This window comes from Prionailurus viverrinus, chromosome C2 (genome assembly GCF_022837055.1).
Source record: "Prionailurus viverrinus isolate Anna chromosome C2, UM_Priviv_1.0, whole genome shotgun sequence".
Taxonomy (NCBI): Eukaryota; Metazoa; Chordata; class Mammalia; order Carnivora; family Felidae; genus Prionailurus; species Prionailurus viverrinus.
The window spans coordinates 2,366,243-2,387,503 of NC_062569.1; the positions used below are offsets into that span (position 1 = coordinate 2,366,243).

A 21,261-nucleotide genomic window follows, 5' to 3' on the forward strand; every position below is an offset into this window, starting at 1 on the left:
CCCATTAGATTGATGGCCTTGGACAGTGGGGTGGGAAGGAAATGGGACTGGTGGGAGGCAGGGTCTCAGGAGCAAATTAACATTTCAAATACACCACTCACGGTGGGAGCAATTCCTTGGCAGGGGGCGGAGGGGGTCTTCCCTTTAGAAGCCACAGGGACTGGAGGATGTTCCTGTTGAATGCAATGGCCAAATGTAGAGAAAAATCCAAGTAAGAGGACAGCCACATAAATTCCACACCATGGACACCAAGTTCAGAGCACTGATGACCGCTAGTCAGTACAGGAAAACGTGCACAAGTTTTTAAGACTACATTCCTATAGGCGCGCGCGCGCGCGCGCGCGTGTGTGTGTGTGTGTGTGTGTGTGTGTGTGTTAAAAAATTTGGAAGAAAATGCACAGAAATCCAGGTCATACACTTAAGAAGTAGAAGTGGGCACACACCTAAAACAATTTTTACACATAAATCACAAAGGTATTTATGTTCTTCTACAGTTCTATCAGAATTAGAGTTAACCAGTCCAGACTGTTCCTGGGAACAGAATACAAGGTAGCCCTGAGGAAAATTTCAAATCTCAATTTTCCATTCATCCAGCAACTACAAGCTGACGATGGCAAAGGAGGAAGGAATGAAAAGGTCACACACAGTCTCACAGGCACATCCATATTCGAAAAAATTACAGCCTCAAGTGACAAGTGCTGTGAAGTTAAAAAAAACAAAAACAAAAACAAATTTTGTTTTTCAGGGGTGCCTGAAACCCAGTGCCTTAACCCCGTGGGTTAAGCGTCCGGCTTCGTCTCAGGGCACGATCTCACGGGTTTGAGTTGGAGCCCCGGAGTCAGGCTCCCTGCTGTCAGCCCAGAGCCCACGCTTCGGATCTTCCGTTCCCCCCCCCGCCCCTCCCCCGCTCCTGCTCTCTCAAAAATACATAAAGCATTTTGTATTAAAAACATTGGCTTTTAAATTTTAAAAAAGTCAATGTTGTTTAAAAAAAACAAATTTTAAAAACCCTGTTATCTCCCTTCTTCCCTTGTAACCCATCAAGCGTCTGCAAATGTTCCACGGTTTTTATTAATACGCACGTGTTCACTCGGTTCCTGGTTTTCGTTCACTGGGGGCAAACCAGTCTGCCTCCAGCACCAGGAGCTGGGGAGGAGCTCGCGCAGTGAGGACCCTTCCAGGGCTGCCTGCGAGTCAAGGAACTGAACTGAGAAGGGCCTGGCAGGCAGGACAGGGACCTACAGGCTGGCTTTGTAGACTTTTGTTTTCTTAATCTGCTGGACGCACCCCCCCCCCCCCCGCCAGGGCTTTACCTCAGACTTTCTGGGACCCCACACACAACACCCCTCTCCTCTCCACCGTGAGGCACAGGAGAAAACTGTCACAGGCCCCCAATGGGGACCCAAGAGCCTGAAACCCAATCTCTTCCCAAACCAGGGTCGAACATCCGCCCATCTTCATAACTGGATCTTTGCACATGGTTTCTTAATTTTATTCCCACTTATTTGTTGCTTTTCATACTTTTTTTGGGGGGGGGAGGGAACTGGTTTTGCATCCTCTCTCATACACACACACACACACACACACACACACACACACACGCACACACACGCCCTTGGAAACAAACTCCATGGGGCTGGAACCAACAGGCCCGATGAACCAGGCAGACTGTCACTAAATTCAAATTTTGTGCTTGGTTTTGGAGCAGACCTTACAGTCGACAGTGGGTTCAGCACCGACAGGAAGGCTAGAAACACCAAATATGAACGCCACCCTTCCTTGAAAGGAATCCTGCTTTCAAACTTCAAACCTGAAGCGGAACTTTCAGTCTGACGTGCCCAAATATTCGTACCGCCTTTCTTCCCATGTATTTGTAGGTTTCCAACACTGACATATATAATTAGCAATGTTAGCGTACCCTTTCCTTAGTTAGCAAACAACCAACAGTGAAGCACAGAAGCGGCCCCGTGTATTTACTGCGCTGTAACACTCAGGGACGAAACCGTCACAAATCAGTAGCTGTCGTGGCAAGTCCCAAACGTTGTCTAGAATTAAGCACCTTCTCTTGTTAGGACAGATATTGTTGTCCCTTCAGGATTGGTTTCCAGTTACCAACAAGAATAAACCCTAACACAAAAAACCCTTTTCCCCCCTAACTAACCTTCCGTTTGAAAGTGGGGATTCCTAAACCTTACTTCTTCCATACGACATGGGGATTCGCCCCAAGATTCCCTCAAAGCTCCGGATGCTGAAGTTGGTTCATAGCCGACTAGAGCTATGATTTTTTATTTGCTCCCATGTGGCTTCTTGAAACATTCCAATTACATTGGTAAAATAAATGTTCCTTTTAGAGTATTCCTCTGAATCCCCGAAAGCTCTGATAAAGCCAACGAAAACCACAGGAAATAAAAACCAGGGGGTACGGGGGTACCGGCTTCCAGTTGTGGGATGAAGGCCATCACGGGGAGGGAGGGCACCGCACCAGAGTTCAGCCCGTGGTACGTGACCGTGTCCCATGGTGCCAGACGGCAGCTACACTTTCGAGGAGCACGAGGACGCACACGCGTCCAATTGCTACGCTGTCCTCCTGAAACTGACGGAACGCTGTGCTCACCGTACTTACGCTGCCAAATGTCTTCAACTTGTATGTTCAAGCCACACTCTAATTTTTCACCAGAAGATACTTCATTTGATTCTCAAAGAGGCCAGCCTCAAGTCACCATCCCTGCAGAGCAATGGGGAAACTGAGGCTCGAAGGCACACAAGGTCACCGACAAACCGGCTGGATCAGAAGGGGCACTGGGTATGTGGCTCAGTCGGCTGGGCTCAGGTCCCCATCTCACAGCTGGTGGGTTCGAGCCCACGTGGGGCTCCGTGCCGACAGCTCAGAGCCTGGAACCTGCTTTGGATTCTGGGCCTCCCGGTCTCTTTCTGCCCCTCCCCCACTCACGCTCTGTCTCTTAAGAATAAATAAATATTACGAAAAATTTTAACCCAAAACAACAACAACAACAACAACAACAACAGGAGACCAGGGCCAGACGGACCTCCACCAGTCAAGGCAGCGCCGCACGTGTTCCAGGCAGGAAATGTCCGAAAACAGGAAACCGAGAGCCCCTCGGCTGGAGAGCATGCGCCTGCTACCCTACAGGGGAAAAGTGCTCAGCCATAAAGAGGGAGGAACCCGGGGAACCGCGGCACGCAGACAGTCCGCAAAATGCCAAGTGCAAACACCGTGCTGGAGAAAGTCTTCGACTCCGCGTCACTCTGTTTTCTGACAAGAGAGACAAAACCACGGGCCTGTGTCGTCTGAGGCTGGAGGGAGGAGGCATTCTGGAAGTGATGAAACCATTCTGTATGTTGACTGCGCTAGTTTTCACACACTATGTAATCTTTTTCTTTTTTTCCTAATGTTTACACGCTACATCATCATCAAAATGGGAAAGAAATGTACACCAACAAAAGGTGAATTTTGCAATATGTGAATTATGCCAGTGAACAAAAACAAATACTGAAAAAACAAAACCAGAAAATCACCAGCCTAGAAGTGAGGCGTTCCTTCCTTGGCCTTCCTTTGCCTTCACTCCGAGGGGACAGGGCACAAACCCAGGCACAAACTGCACAGATTCGGGGTGAACTGCAGACAAAGGGAGGTGGGGGGGTGGAAGGACGCCTTCAAGGCTGAGGAGAGGGAGGAGGCTCAGGGAAAGGGGGAGATCCTTCCCACAGCCTGTACTGAGCCTCCCCCCTCAGTCAAGATTACAACCGCCACGGGCTAAAAAGTCCATCGATCGATCAATCACCGCGATGGGCTGAGTAGTCTGGTTCACACTGGGGAGACACCCAGGAGCCATCCACGGGTGCCCTGTCCGTGTACCAGGAGCAGCCCCACTTTGGGGCCAGAACCAAGGCAAGGCCACGGGGGAAGGCCGGGAATCCCTCGTTGCCAAACTAGCTGCCATCAACCCCATGAGGAAGGGGACTGGGGGCTATTTTGCTGCTTCTCCAGGGCCTCCTACCTTCCCAAATCACAGAAGTTCTCTGCGCGCATTTCACTTTTATTTAAGCTGTGCGATGACACCGAGTGCGACGGCCCGTCCGGGTGTGGGAGCAACACCAGCAGCGTCTCCCGATGGGCACACCACCAGTGGGAGAGCCGGAGGCCGGCCGGGCCGGGGGCGCCTGCGGAAGGTGCGGCCTGCTGGCAGGAGTCAGCGGCTGGGTGGACAGAACACTCCCTGCAGGACAGCAGCTAACCTGGAGCCCATTCATTCTGGTTCTCACCAGCACAGGTCCGCCCCGGGCTTCCAAGGAAAGTTTCAACGGAACCAGTCGGCTGGAGCCACCACAGGCCATGGCCCGTTGGGATGCCAGCTTTCCGGCTGAGCCGCTGTTGTCTCCGGCCTCACACCAAACTCCGGGTGCCCCCTCCCCGCCGTGATTTTTGGGGGGAGGAGGGAAGCGGGGACTGAGCAAACCGCGCCTGGGTCCCGGCGGGACTCCGACAACGGGGGAAACCGAGGGAGAAAGGACGGGACTGTCTGCTTCTGGGTAACAGCGTCAGACTTTGACTTCTTGGCCCCAGAAGGCACCGGGACAGCACCTCCCACGACCTGCAGCTTCTTTTTTTTATTTTAACGTTTATTTATTTTGGAGACAGAGAGAGACAGCATGAACAGGGGAGGGGCAGAGAGAGAGGGAGACACAGAATCCGAAACAGGCCCCAGGCTCTGAGCTGTCAGCAGAGCCCGACGCGGGGCCCGAACTCACGCGAGATCACGCGAGATCACGCGAGATCACGACCTGAGCCGAAGTCGGACGCTTAACCGACCAAGCCACCCAGGCGCCCCCCGCAGCCTGCAGTTTCGTAACAGTGGAGGGAACAGCTGCACCATCCCGGCCGGAAAGACCCCCCGTGGGGACCTACGACTAGGACGTCCATGTTTCTGCTCCACACTTGTCCACACGTTCTCGTGGCTGCGGGCCACAGAGGATCCTAAGAGACCAGTGTCTCCCAAAGAGGCAGAGGGCCCAGAGCCAAGCGTGTGGAGGGTCTGAATGGGGACTGCTGTTGCCACCTGTCTACACCTGTGAAGCAGGCGTCAGAAGCGCCCTTAGCCGCAAAATCTGAGCGTGGAGAGTTTTCATTCTACTTTTGAGGCTCTTGATCTTCGTGTCATGAGTTTGAGTCCCACGTTAGGTACAGAGATTACCTAAATAAAGTTTTTAAAAAGTAAGTATTTTAAAGTAATTTCCACACCCAACGTGGGGCTCAAGCTCACAATCCTGAAGTCACGTGCTCCTGAGTCAGCCAAGCGCCCCCTAGGTGTGTCCATTTTTTTTTAAATTTTTTAAATTTTACTTTATTCTGAGAGAGAGAGAGAGAGAGAGAGATGATGAATGAGTGGGAGAAGGGCAGAGAGAGGGGGACAGAGGATCTGAAGCGGACTCTGTGCTGACAGCATTGAGCCCGACGTGGGGCTAGAAGTCACAGAACCGTGAGATCACGACCTGAGCCACCCCGCCGCCCCATGTCAACTTTTTAATACACACCGTTTTCATAATTATCCTAATTGGTCAAAGAGTATGAAAGAAAGTGCCCCCAACCCACGGACATTTCAAGAAAAACTCTTTTGACTGCAAATGGTTCAGTCCACAAGGAAAAGGCTGGCCAAACTTAACTTCCCGGAAGTAACAACTGAAGGATACAGTTGCGGACCTGGGTTCAGGAAGGCAAGGGAGCCACTGTCTTGTTCCCTGGGTTTCTCACCAGCTTGGGGCCCCTCAAACTTCGCAAGGTATCAGAGCCACAGGCTTCACAACTGACCCCGACCCGCTTACTCTCTCGTGTGTGCACGGCTCTGCTTCGTTCATATTCCATCAGTCTTGACACTGACAGTGCATGCTACTCTGCAGAAGCGTGTCTGGAGAAATCACAGTCGAGACCCATCCCCTTTTTCGTGACCAAGCCCAGGACTTAGAACTTCATTTGTTAATCTAGCACTGCGAGCAGTAACTTTATGGCCAAAGACTACCACACCTCCTTAGGGCATCCGTGCGGAAGAAAAAAATGCTTCTGAACAAATTACAACTGGCTGCCAATGTTGGGGGCTGTTGGTCAGTAAACTGGGATGACACAGATTTAAAAAAGAACTCATGTGGTAGGATCTGACGTTCTGGTAAGGAACGGAGATCAGCAGAAACTCCACATTTCGGAGGACAAAGTAAAATACCGGCCAGAAGTCTGCAGATTACGCACGGATCTCCCCAAATCGCACCCAGGTTGGAATGGGAACGGAAACCCAGGAGTTGGGGTCTTCAAGCATTTCACCAGTCTGCCTTCAAACCCAACGACAAGCAAACTATGTGACGCGTACAGGGGGGTGGGGGTGGGGTGCCTGGGTGGCTCAGATGGTTACAGCGTCCGGCTTCCACTCGGGTCCCAATATCGTGGTCTGAGTTCAAGTCCCGCGTCAGGCTCTGTGCTGGCAGCCTAGAGCCTGGAGCCCGCTTCGGATTCTGGGTCTCCCCCTCTCTCTGCCCCTCCCCTACTCACTCTCTCTCTCTCTCTCAACATACATCAAAAAATTTTTCTTTTAAATGAGGGAAGCGGGCGCCTGGGTGGCTCAGTCGGTTAAGCGTCCGACTTCGGCTCGGGTCATGATCTCGTGGTCCGTGAGTTCGAGCCCTGCATCGGGCTCTGGGCTGACAGCTCGGAGCCTGGAGCTTGCTTCGGATTCTGTGTCTCCCTCTCTCTTTGACCCTCCCCCGTTCATGCTCTGTCTCTGTCTCAAAAATAAAAACATTAAAAAAATTTTTTTAAAAATGAGGGAAGCTGGGGATGGTATACGAAGGAAGGAATTACAGTGGAACAAGGTTTGAGTCAAACAGTTTCCGACATAAACAGTCACGGGCATTCAACCCCCCATCCCTCCTGATTTTTCCGGAGTCTCGTCAGTCAAAATAGTCAATCTGGTTTCAGTCAGCTCAGTTTGTGGGTATAGACAAGACCTCAAAGGGAAAGGAGTAATTTAGTACTGAACAAGCATGAGGTCACACGGACCGAAGAGGAAAGATGGACCAAGCTTCCTCTTGCAAATCACGGTGCGTGACAGGTCAGGCCAAGGGGGACGGGGGCCTGCGCCGGGCGGCCATCTTGCTCCCTCTCAGCAACTGAAACTCTTCACCAGTGTCTTGCCTTCTTCCCGAGTGAGAGAAGGCTGGCAACGACCGCGTCACTGGCTGGCCCAAGCCTCTAGCTCTTTGTTAGTGTTTGGGGGGAGGGAGCACTGGACCGCCTGCATGGTAGGACGCCTCCCAACCTTTGCCCGTCACGAAGAATGACACCAAAACGGTCCTTTATTCACGAAGAATGAATACATCTGAAACAAACCCCGCCCTGCGTGAGGAACAGAGATAGGGACGTGGCAAGACTAAGCAGAGTTGGCACCAGAGGAAGGAAGAAAATTGGGGAGGGAGGGGTGACATTTTAGAGGATCAGAACTGTCAAATTTCGCTTCAATCAGGAAAACTTACGAATCCTTTTCTCTCCTGGCAAAGTACCTCAACCAACAAAAAGCACTTCAGCCATCTCACGTCTGTATGTACGATGTTGATAAAATAAAAAAACAAAAAGCCAAACAAAATGCTCGAAACTTCGCATGCGAGGACAGAGTGGTTCCCATTTTAAGGCGTGCTTTGAGACACTGCGTGTCCTTGTTGGTTTCAGCATCCTCCAATTTAACAGAGCTCCCTAAAAATAGCATTTATAAGTAGCTACGACAGGAGGGAGAATCGGGGTGGAAAAAGGGAAATTCTACGCCTCCAACACTCTCCACATTTCTTTATTCCATGTCCTAGTAATTAACTGGGAAACAACTGAAGCAAAGAGTGTTTACTAGCATCCACTTGAGAACTGCAGGGAGGCAGAGAGCTCGTCTTCCTCCCCAAGCATCTCCAGGCTTCCAAAATACGTATTTCCTAGCACTGGAAGGAAAAGTTTCGCAGACCGGAACAAGCCTATGTCACCCTAAACCCAGTGTCGTTTGCTCTGTAGGAAGAAACGTCAGTCACAGAAGATCTCTAGACTGCCCATGCCATCACAGCCTCCACGATTACTGGCACACTTTAGACGAGGCTATGCCTGTGAGGCCACCTCAGGAGCACAGGCTTGCCAAACCAGCCATGGCCCACGTCCCCGGGATCCGAGTTGCTAAAATCCATCCCCAGGCACTTTGATGGAAGGCCGGGCACATTCCTCGGCTCCATTCCTCCTGTGACTTTTTTAAAAGCCCAAGGTTACATTCAAGACTAAGGAATTAAGAGATCAATAATGAGCATTTCTCGCCCATATATTTTCGTCAAGCATTTTTCTGTTTGTCTGTTTAATTCGAGAGACTTCAACCTTCAGGAATCTACCTGGTGAACTGGATTCAAAGTGGCAAGTGCCAATCATTTCCAAGGAATGTATGGAAAGCTAGGTTGTTTGGGCAAATGGGGGAGATACGTGCATTAAGCAGACACACATCCGCCAAATCCTGCAGAGCAGGTGGACGGACGATGGTGCACAAACACTAGAATGCACATTTCTTTTCGCGGTTTTCCTCCCGCCCTGAACAAAGCGTCCTGGATATACATTTCATAACTTACACAGCTCGCACATACAGTTTCAGGGGTGCATGCCTGAAGGAGCTTAGGCTCCGGGAATGTAGAGTATATTGGGACCAGTACTGGTCATATCCCCGTTCACCATGACTCAGTCAAAGTAAGATACAAGACAAGAATCCATTCCTCAAAGGGGAATGAGGCTGACTTCTGGAGAGTAGTTTCCTGGGGAGAAAAAGAGCTCCCCCAGCCTAGGATGGATGGGTCCACATACAGGATCCTATTGGATTGGAATTCTAGAATTTATACTGATAAGAAGCTGTCGGGGTTTTTTTTGTCGTTGTTGTTCGGTTGGTTTCTTTAGGCCCAAGGCCAACTGTATCAGCACCTGCACCCCATCTTCCATGCCGGAGACGGGAAGATCGACACCCGCCCGCCCGGCCTAACTGGGAACAACACTGCCCTGGTCGGTTGGCTGAGCTGCAATGTTTCCCGCGGCTCAAGATGGCAACCGCGTCCCCGCCACGTCCCCACCCCGCTAGTGACAGGGCCTCTCCTGGGGACGAACACACGCTCGGATCCCACGCTGCTTCCCGCCAGTTACCGGGTGCCGACGCGCCCCGGCCGCCCCCACCCCCGAGCTCTGAGCCGCCCGCGTGGCCTCCAGCCGCCAAGGGCTCATCTCCCACACGACAGCACCACGACCAGGGCAACCGCGGGGCGCGCCCAACTCCTACACGCTGCGCCCAAAATGCGCGCGCCCCGACTCTCCAGGCTGCCTTCTCGGTGCCCGCGGGGACAGGAGCGGCCGCTGCGCCGCCGCCGCCGCCGCCGCCGCCGCCGCCTCCAGGGCTCCCGCCGTGCTGACACCGCCGGCTGCTCGGCCGGGCCTGGCCGCCCCTTGGGCCTGGCGCCTGCAGGCCTCTGAACTCACCACTGGGACACCAAGCTACGGTGTTAAACGAGCCACAATTCCTTTATCGTCTTGTTGCTACATCCAATTATCTTCTTTGAGGTTTTACAGGTACATTTTAAGCCAAGTTCTAGAAACCTTGCCTGCCCTAAGGAGGGTACCCTGGGAGGGGGGTGGAGCGGAGGGTGCTTAAAGGAAAGCCCCGCGGGCCAGACCCTACTGGCCGCCTCCACGTCCCCAGCACCCAAAGCACCTTCCCGGACATAAAAGCAGGGAGAGGCCGGGGTCCCACAGCCTCCTTCCCGAGGCCAGGCAGCACCACTGGAAGGCAGGGGGCTCACTGGACTGTTTGACCGGGCCTGACACAGAGGGCAATGGGCAAGAACTCGAGGGTCAGACCCCTGCATGAGCCTGGTGGTTTCTCTCCTAACACACTGGTCTGTCACCTTTAAGCCCACACTTCCCAGCATCCTAAACGCAGAGACGACCAAAGGTCTAAGCGTTCCTGTCCAAGATACCTTCTCTAAATGAAACCGGAGGGGACACAACTCCCCAAACGGAGAAAGGCTTCCTGCTTCTAAAGAGCAGTTTGACGAGGGAATCTATTAATGCTTTGCCAAACTTGAGCCTAGTGTTGCACAACTTACAGAGCGAATCTTCGGGGCATCCCGGAGAACCACCAGGGCGAGGGGACACCTCACACCCGCCCACACCGTTTGAACAGTGCTATAATTTTAAAAGTGTATAAACCTTTTACAAGTCTGCCCGCACGGAGCATCTTTCTGCCTTGGCCTAAGTAAACGAGTGTAGATCTTTAACTGGGAACATAAACAAAACCTGACGTCTAAGCTCAGCTGCTGGGAGGGAGAATTCAACCGGCGCCCCCCACCCCCCAGGAGGGAGACTGTGGGAGATTCCAGACGCTCTCCCCCCCCCCCCCCCAACCCCCATTGACCCTAATCTTCAAGTGATTTGACTCCATCTTTTCATTCTGGGGCTTCAAGATCAGTATTTAGCTCAATCATTCATTTTTCTAAACGTGGAAGAGCATTCCCCGAATGTGCAAACTTGTAAGGTGCCTACCCGACGCTCAAAAATGAAGGAAAAGAATGCCCCCTAGCTTAATACCTGGAAGGAAACTTAAAATGCGGCGCCTACAACCAGTAGATTACAATTTCGACTTTTTTCCAATAGGAGACGCCGGCTTAAGGCCATCAGGCAATAGCTCCGCCCTCGTCCCCAAATAACAGGTTAGGAGTGGAGGAGGCGGCACACTGCGCAAGCCTCGGCCCGGCTCGGTCCCGGCACTCGCGCTCCTGGTCTCCAAAGCCTCCGCCGTCTCCCGCTTGCTTCCCCTGCCAGGCAGAACCCTCGCCACCACACACACCACATCTCACGGGTTTGCAGGCGGACGGCGGCTTAAGTCACCGACCCTCCCGGCGGGGCCCGCTCCTCAAAAGACTTTAGTCCCTTCCTCTGACGGGCCAAGGTGTAAGCGGAAGGCCTCACACAGTGCGGAAAGTAAGCGAGCGAGGTTCAGTCGACGGCCAAACGAGCGAAATCAAACCCAAAGCCTGCACCGCAGCCCTCGGACTCTGCGCCGAGGCCCCAGGTTCGCGCCGCGGCAGAGGGCTCCGGTTTTTCTCGAAGGGGAAGTCCAGCCCGCGGCGCAGCCACACGGATCGCGGTCGGGCCCGAGGGACTGTCGTGCCAGCTCGGTGACACCCGTGGGCAAGGCCCCCCGACTCCCCCCACTCACGGGCGCGCACGTGCAAACCGGGTCCCCGCGGGCACACGCGCTGCCGACTCACAGCCGTGCGTGTCCGGGCTCACACCCCAGTCCAAGGCCAGTCTGCGAGTCCCACAAGCAGGGACGCGAAAACGCGCTGACGGAGGGGCCTCACGACCCGGGGGGGGGGGGGGGGGGCTGTGCTGTGCCTGCACCAGAGACCGCGTCTACACAGTCACACACACCTTCCATCCCGCGTCTTAACAGCACACACGTGTTGTCAAACAGAAATGAGGAAGTCAAAGCCCCTAAGGGGGGAGTGTTCTCAGACCTCGGGGACCATCCAGGTAAGGGGGCGGGGGGGGGGGGTTCGCACACGCAAGACAGCTGTATACACGCGCGCGCGCGCGCACACACACACACCCACGGAGGCTACGGCGGCCACGACCTGCCACTGCACCAAACGAGACACGGAGAAGAGGCGCCTTCCGGGGTCCCTCGCAGCAAGCGCGCCGAGGCCAGACCTCGCCACACACGCTTTCCCGGGTAACGACCTCCTCGGCGCCGACGACCGCCGCGTCGTCAGGGGAAAGACACGGGAGCCGGAGAGGACCCCCCCCCCACCCCGCTCCCTTCGCGTGGGTACCGGGGGCGGAGGTCCTCGGGGGGGCGCGAGCCCCCGCACCCCCTCGCCCCCGGCCCCCACCCCCCGCCGCCGCCGGCCCCCGCGCACTCACCTCGTCGTCGTGGTGCTGGCAGAAGCCCAGGCGCTCCGGAAACACGGACAGGATGGAGAAGGGCGCGCCGGGGAAGGGCGGCCCGAGCCCGAGCTGCTGCGCGGCAGCGGCGGCGGCGGCGGGACCCGGCGGGCCGCGCTCGATGTAGTGGTCCTTGGTGAGGCGCACGCGCTGGTGCGCGCGGACGCAGTTGTCGCACAGGTGCTCCTGGCAGTCCAGGCAGCGCGACGAGGCCGCGTTGCCCTCGTCGCACGAGCTGCAGCCGTGCGGCCGGCGCAGCAGCAGCGCGGACGGGGAGGCGGCCGGGGCGCCGGGCGCGGAGCGGGGCGGCGCGGGCGGCGGCGGCGCGGGCGGGAGCGGCGGCGGGGCCGAGGCGGGCGCGCGCGGGTGCGCGTGGTGCGCGTGGTGCCGGTGGTTGCTGTGGCCGCCCGCGCCCGCCGGGGCCCCGGCGCGCCCGTTCTTGGGCTGCGGCTCGTCGGCCGTGGCCACCACGGCGTCGAGCAGGTTGCTGAGGAGGAAGGCGGACGAGGGCAGCGCGTCCATGCCCGCCGCCTCGGCCAGCACGACTTTCTGGTCGCACACGGGGCAGCGCAGCTTGAGGGGCTCCCCGGGCGCGCCGCCGCCGCCGCCGCCGCCGGCCGCCGGCAGCCGGTGCGCCTCGAGGCACGGGCGGCAGAAGGCGTGCAGGCAGGGCAGGACGTGCAGGCGGCGCGCCGCGGCCCCCGGGCCCCCGCCGCCGCCGCCCGACGACGTGGACGTCTGCGAGGACGACGACGACGCGGACGAGCCGGAGGAGAGCGGCGCCGGCGAGCCGCACATCTCCTTGCACAGCAGGCAGATCTGGAAGTCGGTCTCGGGGAACGAAGCCATTTGCAGGCCGGCTCGGAGGCGGGAGGAGGCCGGAGAGGAAGAGGAGGAGGAGGAGGAGGGAGGAGGAGAGCACCGCCGAGGCGGGTGGGGGAGCCGCCGACTCACTCAGAAACACGCATCGAGCGGGCCTGCGAGCCAGGAGCCGGACCCGGGGCGGCTCGGCGCGCCCCGCTTCGCCGCGTCCCGCCCGCGCGCCGCCGGCCCCGACGCTGCGGGCATCAAATGCCGCTGCCCGGAGGCGACCCGGATTCCTGCCGGAGGACGCGAGGCTGCGTTGCCTTCAGGAGCCGGAGCGCCGAACAAGTCCCGACACGCGAGGGGCGAGCGGGGGCGGGGAGGTCAGAGGGCTCGCTGGAGCAGCCGAAGCGCGGTTCTCGCCAGCCCCGGGGAGAGGCCCCCCCCCCCCCCGCCAAGGTGGAGTCCGCTGTGCAATCCGGGTCCCGACGGGGTGAAGCGGCGTTCGGCTCCGCGAGCGTTTGGTGCGTTGCTTTTCCTCCAACAGATTTAGTTCGTCTCTTCCCGGGAGAGGAAAGCCCCCCACCCTAGCCAAGGCGGCAGCGGCGCGATGCCCAGCCCGTGTGCCCCCGCGCGACGCCGGCCGCCCCGCCGCATGACGCGGCGGCCCGGGGCTCCTGGGTGGCCCGGCGTGCGGCGCTCGGGGCTGGCGCACGGCCGGGCGCGGCCTCCCCTGCCGGGCGGTCGGCCCCGCCGCAGCTGCAGCTAGTGGGGGCCCGGCCGCGGCCGCACGCGGGTAGTACGCACGCGCGCCCCACGCGCCTCGGTTCTCCCGCGCGCCCGCCTGGCCCGGCCGCGGCTGCCGGCGCTTAACACGCACGCGCGCCCCACGCGGCCCGGGGCCCTCGCGCCCCCGCCTCGCCGGGCCTTGGCGCCTCCCGCGCGCGCTCCTTCCCCTCCGGGTTAGCCGCGCTGCAGCGCGGGGCCGCAGGTCCCCGCGGGCCGGCCTGAATTATTCATCGGCAGGAAGATATTAGATGTACCCGCTGCCCGCTCCGCGCGAGCCGTCGTGCAATGCTATCCGAGCTCCGCGCGCGCCCCGCGCCCCTCCTCCTCACGTCCGTCCTCTCTGAAACCTTGGCAGCGAAGGGGGATCACATTTCCTTTGTCATCGGGCCATTTCGCCCTCGCCTTGGTCCCCCCTCCGATCCCGAGCCGCGGGGACGCAGCTTCCTCCGGGGCGCGCAGGAATCAGTGGAGCCGGCAGCAGCCCGGCGCGGTGAGCTCGGGAGCCGCGTGGCCCACGCCGCCGGCCCGCGTCATCTTCTCTCGGAGCCCCCGAGCGGGACTCGGGTGGCCTCGGCCGCGCCGCGCCTACTGGCCCTTGCTCGCGCCGTGCGCCCTGGCCTCCCGGGGCTGTGCACAACTCCCCTCCCCAATTCGGCCTGAGTGCGTGCACGCGCGCGCGTGCCCCCTCTTTCTCTGCTTTGCCGCCTCTTCCTCCTTCTCCTTCTCCTCTGCTCTCGGTACGCCGGTTATTGGGACTGATCGGAATTCGGAATCCTTTTAATCTCCAAAGGAGCAAACTCACTTCCGCCCGAGTGCTGGGAGGGGGCTGGGGGAGGGGACACAGGGGAGGGGGTTCCAGGCAAACAGGAAACATTAGCCCTCTCGGCACGGCTCGCTTTTGTGTGCTCCCTCCCTCCTCCCTCCGACCTCCTCCCTTCTCCAGGCCGCTGGGGAGATGAACGCCCCCGGGCTTCGGTGTGACGACCTTTGAAACCTTCCGAGCGAGGAGCGGAGAGCGACTGTTCCGTTTATTTAAAAAAGAAAAGATTTCATTTTGAATCCTGGTTCTACCGAGGCCGAGATCCACTGCCAGCGAGGTCTGGGTCCCCCCCCCCCGCCCCCGACACACACACACGCACACTTTTTTTTTTTCCCTTTTACGTTTTCTCAAGGACTCTGCGTATGATCCCCAAACACACACTTGTGTGTACTACTGGATGCGTGGAATTTAACGAATCTTGAATTCTGATCTGCGGACGAGCCAGTTTCCTTTGAGTTTAATGGGGGGTGGGGGGCAGAGGCAGCGGTTCAGGGAAGGCTGCCCGGGGACGGCCCCGCGGCCATCTGGGTGGTTCCTCCGGCTGCCTGGGCAGTTCTGGGAGAGGAACTTGCTTGGCCCTGGAGAGAGGCTGGCTTAGAAGAGCACAGAAGGCCACATACCAGGGTCTAGAGGGCGTCTGTTCTGAAGGCCAACGGGTGAACAACTGTCCCCATCTTAACACGTCGCGTTAGTGACATCTTGGGCCCTACCGGTACGGGCAACTACCTGGATGAATCTCGAAAACGTCATGTTCGGAGAAGGAAGCCAAACACAAAAGAGTTCATACTGTGCGAGCTCATTCACAGGAAATTCTAGAACGTGCAAAACTAAGCCGTGGGGATAGGACCAGTACCCTTGGGGGTAAGGGACTTGGACTGGGAAGGGGGGAGGATGGAACCTTCTGCAGTAAGGAAATAGAAATATACTGGTGTATACATGGGTCCAAACTTGTCAGTCTGCCATTTAAGATCTGTTCAAGATTTCAGTGTTTGTAAATTGTACTTCAATAAGAAAAAAAATAACTAGGTGTTCAGCCTCAATAACCAAAATGATGAAGGAAAAAAAAACAAAAACACACACAACTATGTAAACATCCCCAGCTCCTCTGAGTTGGTTCATCAGAATTCAGGTCGTTTTCCAGGGAAACATCAACCTGGAAAGAGCTCTCCAATCAACCCAGCTGAACAAATGTGCTTGAAGGCCTCAGGCTGCAGAAACCGCTCCCTTATGGGACAGATTCTTCCTGCGGCCCAAGTACTGTCCTGAGATGGAAGGAGCTTCAAGGGAGAAGAGCCTCACAGCCCCGCAGGAAAGGCCCGGGTCCCCAGCTGCTCTTAGGAGCGCTCACCTCAGCCCCTGGAGTGAATCCGGGCTCAGTGCACACTCACTGGGACGTGTGAGGAGTGGAAAAATCATCATCAGAGGAAACCATAACATACGTTCGTTGTATGTCAATAAAACTGGAAAACAACGAAACAGAGCCCCCCCCCCTTTTTTTTTTACCATGAAATAAAAGTAAACATTTTATACTTTAAAGATGAGGGAGGGGCCCCTCTTGGTCCCATCTACTGCCAATCTGAGTTTCTTTCATAATTTGAGATGCACGTGTAAACATGTACATGCTCACACATGAATCTCCACACTGCTACAGAATTTTCTGCCGTGCTGGCCTTGCTCCAGACGTGTTGTGTGTATTTCTGGGTTTGTTTCTTTTCCTTTCTCTGGTTGTTTTTAATTCCTTTTTTTTTTTTTTTTTTTTTTTTGGTTTTGTTTTAAACAAAAACAAGAGGAAAACAGATGGGGGAAGAGAACTGTCAGAAGGAAGATGGCCCCAGAGGGTCAGAAAAGGGATGGGCCACCAGCCCCCAGGACTCCCTGTTGGATTGCCTCACCCTCAAGCATCTAAAAAGGTTAAAAAAAAAAAAAAAAAAAAAAAAAGATGCCAAGGGGCAAAGACTCATCTGTCCTCCAGGTCCTAGGGCTCTAAGCCAGTTTGCTAGTGGATGGCCCAGACGAAAAGCCAGTTGAGACATCCTGGAGGAGCAGGAAGGTGTAACTCCAGGAACAGGAATCACACCTGACAGCGGTTGGCGGGCTAGTTTCCTGGAGACGATTCCCCAGAATAAACCAAAAAGAAAAGAAAGGAGAAAGAAAGCAGGGAGAAAAAAGGTTTTGCTTCCTTATGGTGAAGTACCTTCCCTTTCTTTCCTTTCTTGAATTGGCAGGACACTGCCAGGAAACAGGGCTGCGGTGTAAATGGTTCATGCAGCACATCCCGAGTTTCCATTAAGACAACTTGCAGGAAATCGGGGAATCTTTGCAGCAAGTAATTAACCCCACTGCTATGGAAATACAGTTGAGGTTTTGAAATACGGTATAGCGATAAAGGACAAATTGGGATGAGACTTCCTAAGGCTATTGCTTACTCATGAGAGGAAGGAGAGCCACGTACCCAGATGAAGGGCCCGAGACGGTCCCCTGCTATAAACAAGTATCAAATTTTTCACTGCCATCCTAGCTAATAAACACCCTTCCAAAGCAAGCAGCCTTCCAGCTTTCCCTCCACTAGTTAACATCAGAAAGGGAGTACAGGTTCTTTCCTGAGTCCTGAAAATACATCGTTTGTATTTTAACAGCCGCTTTTAAAAAGAAACCCGCCCTAAAAATAGGTAGACGGTAAATGTGCATTTTTTCTCGAATTCATCTGTAGTCCTGTTTTGTTTTCAAGGGTGACACAGGACCTTGCTGCTGTCTCAGACCTGGGGGCGGGGGGAGTGGTGAGACCACATTTCCATCATCTGCTTTTTTCATCTGGTCCTTTAATTAAATATTTGATGCATCCGCTGGTTCTGATGTCAAAATTGCACCTTTCACTCAGCATCCTGAGGGTACATTTACATAATTTTGAAGTACATAAATCACCAGAGTATTCTTTTCAGACATTAAACAAATATTACATCACAATTACTATTTTGAGCCATGCTGGGGGTGGGGGGGGGGGTGTACCAGCTTAACAGACAGCTGTTGAGTCATTCATTGCCTGCCTCCTGCCAGTTGAGGTGGGAGGGGGGTGGGAGCTCTGCACACCTGGCCAACTCTTGACTCCATACCCTGACTCTGGCCTTGAGATCATTTGACAGAAGCGCATCAGCTGCTCTCAACAACCCTGAGTTCAGAATATTAGCAAGGGAGGGGATATAAACTCTAGTTACCCAGAAATTGACAAGACTATGGTAGAGACACTTGAATTGTACACAGGAAAAGTAAAAATCGCTAGGTAGCTTTAGTAGTTAAAAGTAGTTCAGAGGTCAGCTAGGCTTACCTCCCATCTCCACCACTCTGCTGTGTGACTTTGACTAAGTTACTTAACCTCCCTGAGTCTCAGATTTCTCATGCTTGTAACGTGACTGGTGCAAACACGTAGCTCGTCAGGGATAAGTGAGCTATTAAGTGTACAATTTTTAGTATAGCACCAATGACACATAAATGCCCAAGCACATATTTAAATAGTAGCTTTTTGTATTTATTTTTTTAATGTTTATTTTCTAAAGCTTTATTCACTTTTCAGAGATGGAGAGAGACAGAGCATGAATGGCAGAGGGGCAGAGAGAGAGGCAGACACAGAATCCGAAGCGGGCTCCAAGCTGTCAGCACAGAGCCCGATGCCGGGCTCGAACTCGCAGACCGTGAGATCATGACCTGAGCCAAAGTTGGTGCTCAACCAACTGAGCAACCCAGGCGCCCCTTGAATATTAGCTTTTTATCGTCATTATTCGGCGAGTGCCTGCCACTTAAATCTATCATTGCTTCCTCGCTACCTTCCGCTGGCCCTCCACGTCTCATACAACCAATTGTGTCCTCCTTCCCCGCTCACAGAGTGGCCATCTCTCCTCCTGTCACTCTCCCCTCCAGCGCCCACTGTGGCCCGCCGTTTTTAAGCTGAGCTCCCAGCCTAGATTTTCTAAAATGAAATGTGTACCTTCCATAAGGGGGCAAAGAACAACAAAGGTTGTTTTAAAGACAAATATAGCAGAAAATCAAAGTATGTCTAAATCAGGACGTACTGTTAAGCCTGTGCAGCTTCTCATTCCAAATGCTCTCTGATTTTGTAGCTGAAGGTCTCCATGCCATTTAAGTTTCCTTTTTTCAGCCCAACCCTGGCCCTCACCCATTCCACCTGCTCCCGATTTCAAGTGGTCCCTCTTACCTAAAAGTTAACTCAAATTGCTTAACCTGATGGCCAAAGATCTCTGTGCTCTGTCCCAGACCTCCCTTTCCACCACCTAGCAATGGACAGCTAACACTGCTGCAGACTCACCGTCTGTTTTCTGCCCTGGCTGTTCTCACTCTGGGTCTCCCGGACTTCCAGAGCTTTTACTGAAAGCTGCAGCCTACTGCCTGTCTCCTAAAGTCTGGCTTGGGCCAACAGAATATGGCAGAAGTGATGCTATCCCTCTTCTGAGTCCAATCTTTTTTTTTTTTTTATTGTGAGGTTTAATTTATTTATTTTGGGAGAGAGAGAGAAGGAGAGGGAGGGAGGGGCAGAGAGAGAGAGAGGGCGTCACAGAATCTGAAGCAGACTCCAGGCCCTGAGCTGTCAGCACAGAGCCCGATGCGGGGCTTGAACCCACAAACCATGAGATCATGACCTGAGGTGAAGTCGGATGCTCAACCGACGGAGCCACCCAGGGGCCCCTCTTTAACTTTATTTTAAAAGGGACTTTCGGGGCGCCTGGGTGGCGCAGTCGGTTAAGCATCCGACTTCAGCCAGGACATAATCTCACGGTCCGTGGGTTCGAGCTCCGCGTCAGGCTCTGGGCTGACAGCTCAGGGCCTGGAGCCTGTTTCTGATTCTGTGTCTCCCTCTCTCTCTGACCCTCCCCCGTTCATGCTCTGTCTCTCTCTGTCCCAAAAAAAATAAATAAACGTTGAAAAAAAAATAAAATAAAAGGGACTTTCTTTTTTTTAATTTTTATTTTTTAATGTTTATTATTTTTAGAGAGAGAAGGACACAGAGAGCAAGCAGGGGGGGGGGGGCAGAGAAAGAGGGAGACACAGAATCTGAAGCAGGCTCAATGCTCTGAGCTGTCAGCACAGAGTCGGATGCCGGGCTCGAACCCACGAGCCGTGAGATCATGACCTGAGCTGAAGCCAGACGCTCAACCGACTGAGCCACCCAGGCGCCCCACAGAATGGCTTTAAATAGTGCTTGTACCATTTTATATTTCTAGCAGCAAGGTATGAGAGCTATTTTGGCCACATCCTCACCAAAGCTTTGTATGGTCAGTTTTCGTTTTTTTATTTAATTTTAGCCAACATGGTAGGTGCATGTTGTGTCTCATTGTGTTTTTGTTTGTTTGTTTTTTGTTTTATTTATTTTTGAGAGACAGAGAGAGCTAGAGCACGAGCAGGGGAGGGGCAGAGAGAGAGGGAGACACAGAATCCGAAGCAGCTCCAGGCCCTGAGCTGTCAGCACAGAGCCTGACGTGGGGCTCGAAGTCACGAACCGAAAGATCATGACCTGAGTCGAAGTCAGACACTTAACCGAGTCACCCAGGTGCCCCTCATTGTGGTTTTATTTGCATTTCCCTAATATCCAATGATATTGAGCTTCTTTCCGTGTTTATTTGTAAATGATGAAAGTGTTCAAAGCTTCAGCCTCTTTTGAGGGGGCTCTTTTAACATTGACTGTTTTATTATTATTTGAGAGTTCTTTATATATTTTGGATATAAATCCTTTATCAGATGCCTGCTTTGCAAAGATTTTTCTCCCAGACTGTTGCTTATGTTTGCATTCTCTTTTGTGTTAATTTAAAATTTTGAGGGGCGCCTGGGTGGCTTAGTCGGTTAAGTGTCCGACTTTGGCTCGGGTCATGATCTCACGGTTTGTGAGTTCGAGGCCCACGCTGGGCTCTGTGCTGGCAGCTCAGAGCTTAGAACCCGCTTCATGTTCTGTGTCTTCCTCTCTCTCTGCCCCTCCCCTGCTCACACTCTGCCCTCTGTCTCTCAAAAATAAATAAATATTAAAAAAAAATGAAGCTCAGCCCTCTTGCTGCTCTTGAACCCCTGTGATCACCTGGGCCAACCTGTTGCAGGATGAGAGACACGGAGCCCAGGGACGCCTTCTCCCCACCCTGATGCCTGGCCAACTCACACACATGTGAATGAGGCTGTGCAGGACGGCCAGTCTCCAGCCTACCTGCCAACTGATGGGAGGGGGTACTTACCCAGGTCAATGCAGCGAGACAACGAGGCAATAGGTGACTTCGCTCGACGAGTGTTTACTGAGCACCTACTATGTGCCAGACTTTGGGAATTCACCGAGAAGGAGGAGACAGATGGTGTACACATGAACGAATGTGGAACGTGGAGTGCAAGTCCCAGCCAGGTCGGAACTGAGATGAAAGGGTGTGGATTTCCTAATGGGTTGAATGAGAGGAAGACGGGCACCTGGGTGGCTCGGTGGGTTAAGCATCTGACTCTTGATTTCACCTCAGGTCATGATCTCAGGATTCCTGAGCTTGAGCCCCTTGTTGGCCTCTGCACTGACCCGTGCAGGGCCTGCTTAGGATTCTCTCTCTCCCTCTCTGAAAAGAAAAAAGAAAAGAAAGGAAAAGAAAAGAAAAGAGAAAAGAAAAAAGAGAAAAGAAAAAAGAGAAAAGAGAAAGAAAAAAGATGAGAGAAAAGAGAAAGAAAAAGAAAAAAGAGAAAGAAAAAGAGAACAGAAAAAAAGTAAAGAAAAAAGAAAAGAGGACAGAAAAGAAAAGAAAAAAGGACAGGAAAGGAAAAGATGGAAAGGAAAGGAAAAGAAAAGAAAAGAAAAAAATAGAAAGACTGAAGTCAG

The 21,261-nt window shown here is 54.1% G+C and overlaps 1 protein-coding gene across 1 annotated transcript in view; it reads right to left on the reverse strand.

The window, feature by feature from the left end:
- Window positions 1-12,853, reverse strand: part of TRIM71 (tripartite motif containing 71) — a 66,620-nt gene extending 53,767 nt beyond the window's left edge. Inside the window, exon 1 of the mRNA XM_047873958.1 lies at window positions 11,984-12,853. Coding sequence (XP_047729914.1) covers window positions 11,984-12,853 — 870 coding nt within the window. The remainder of the gene's footprint in view (window positions 1-11,983) is intronic.
- Between the last annotated feature and the right edge of the window lie 8,408 nt (window positions 12,854-21,261).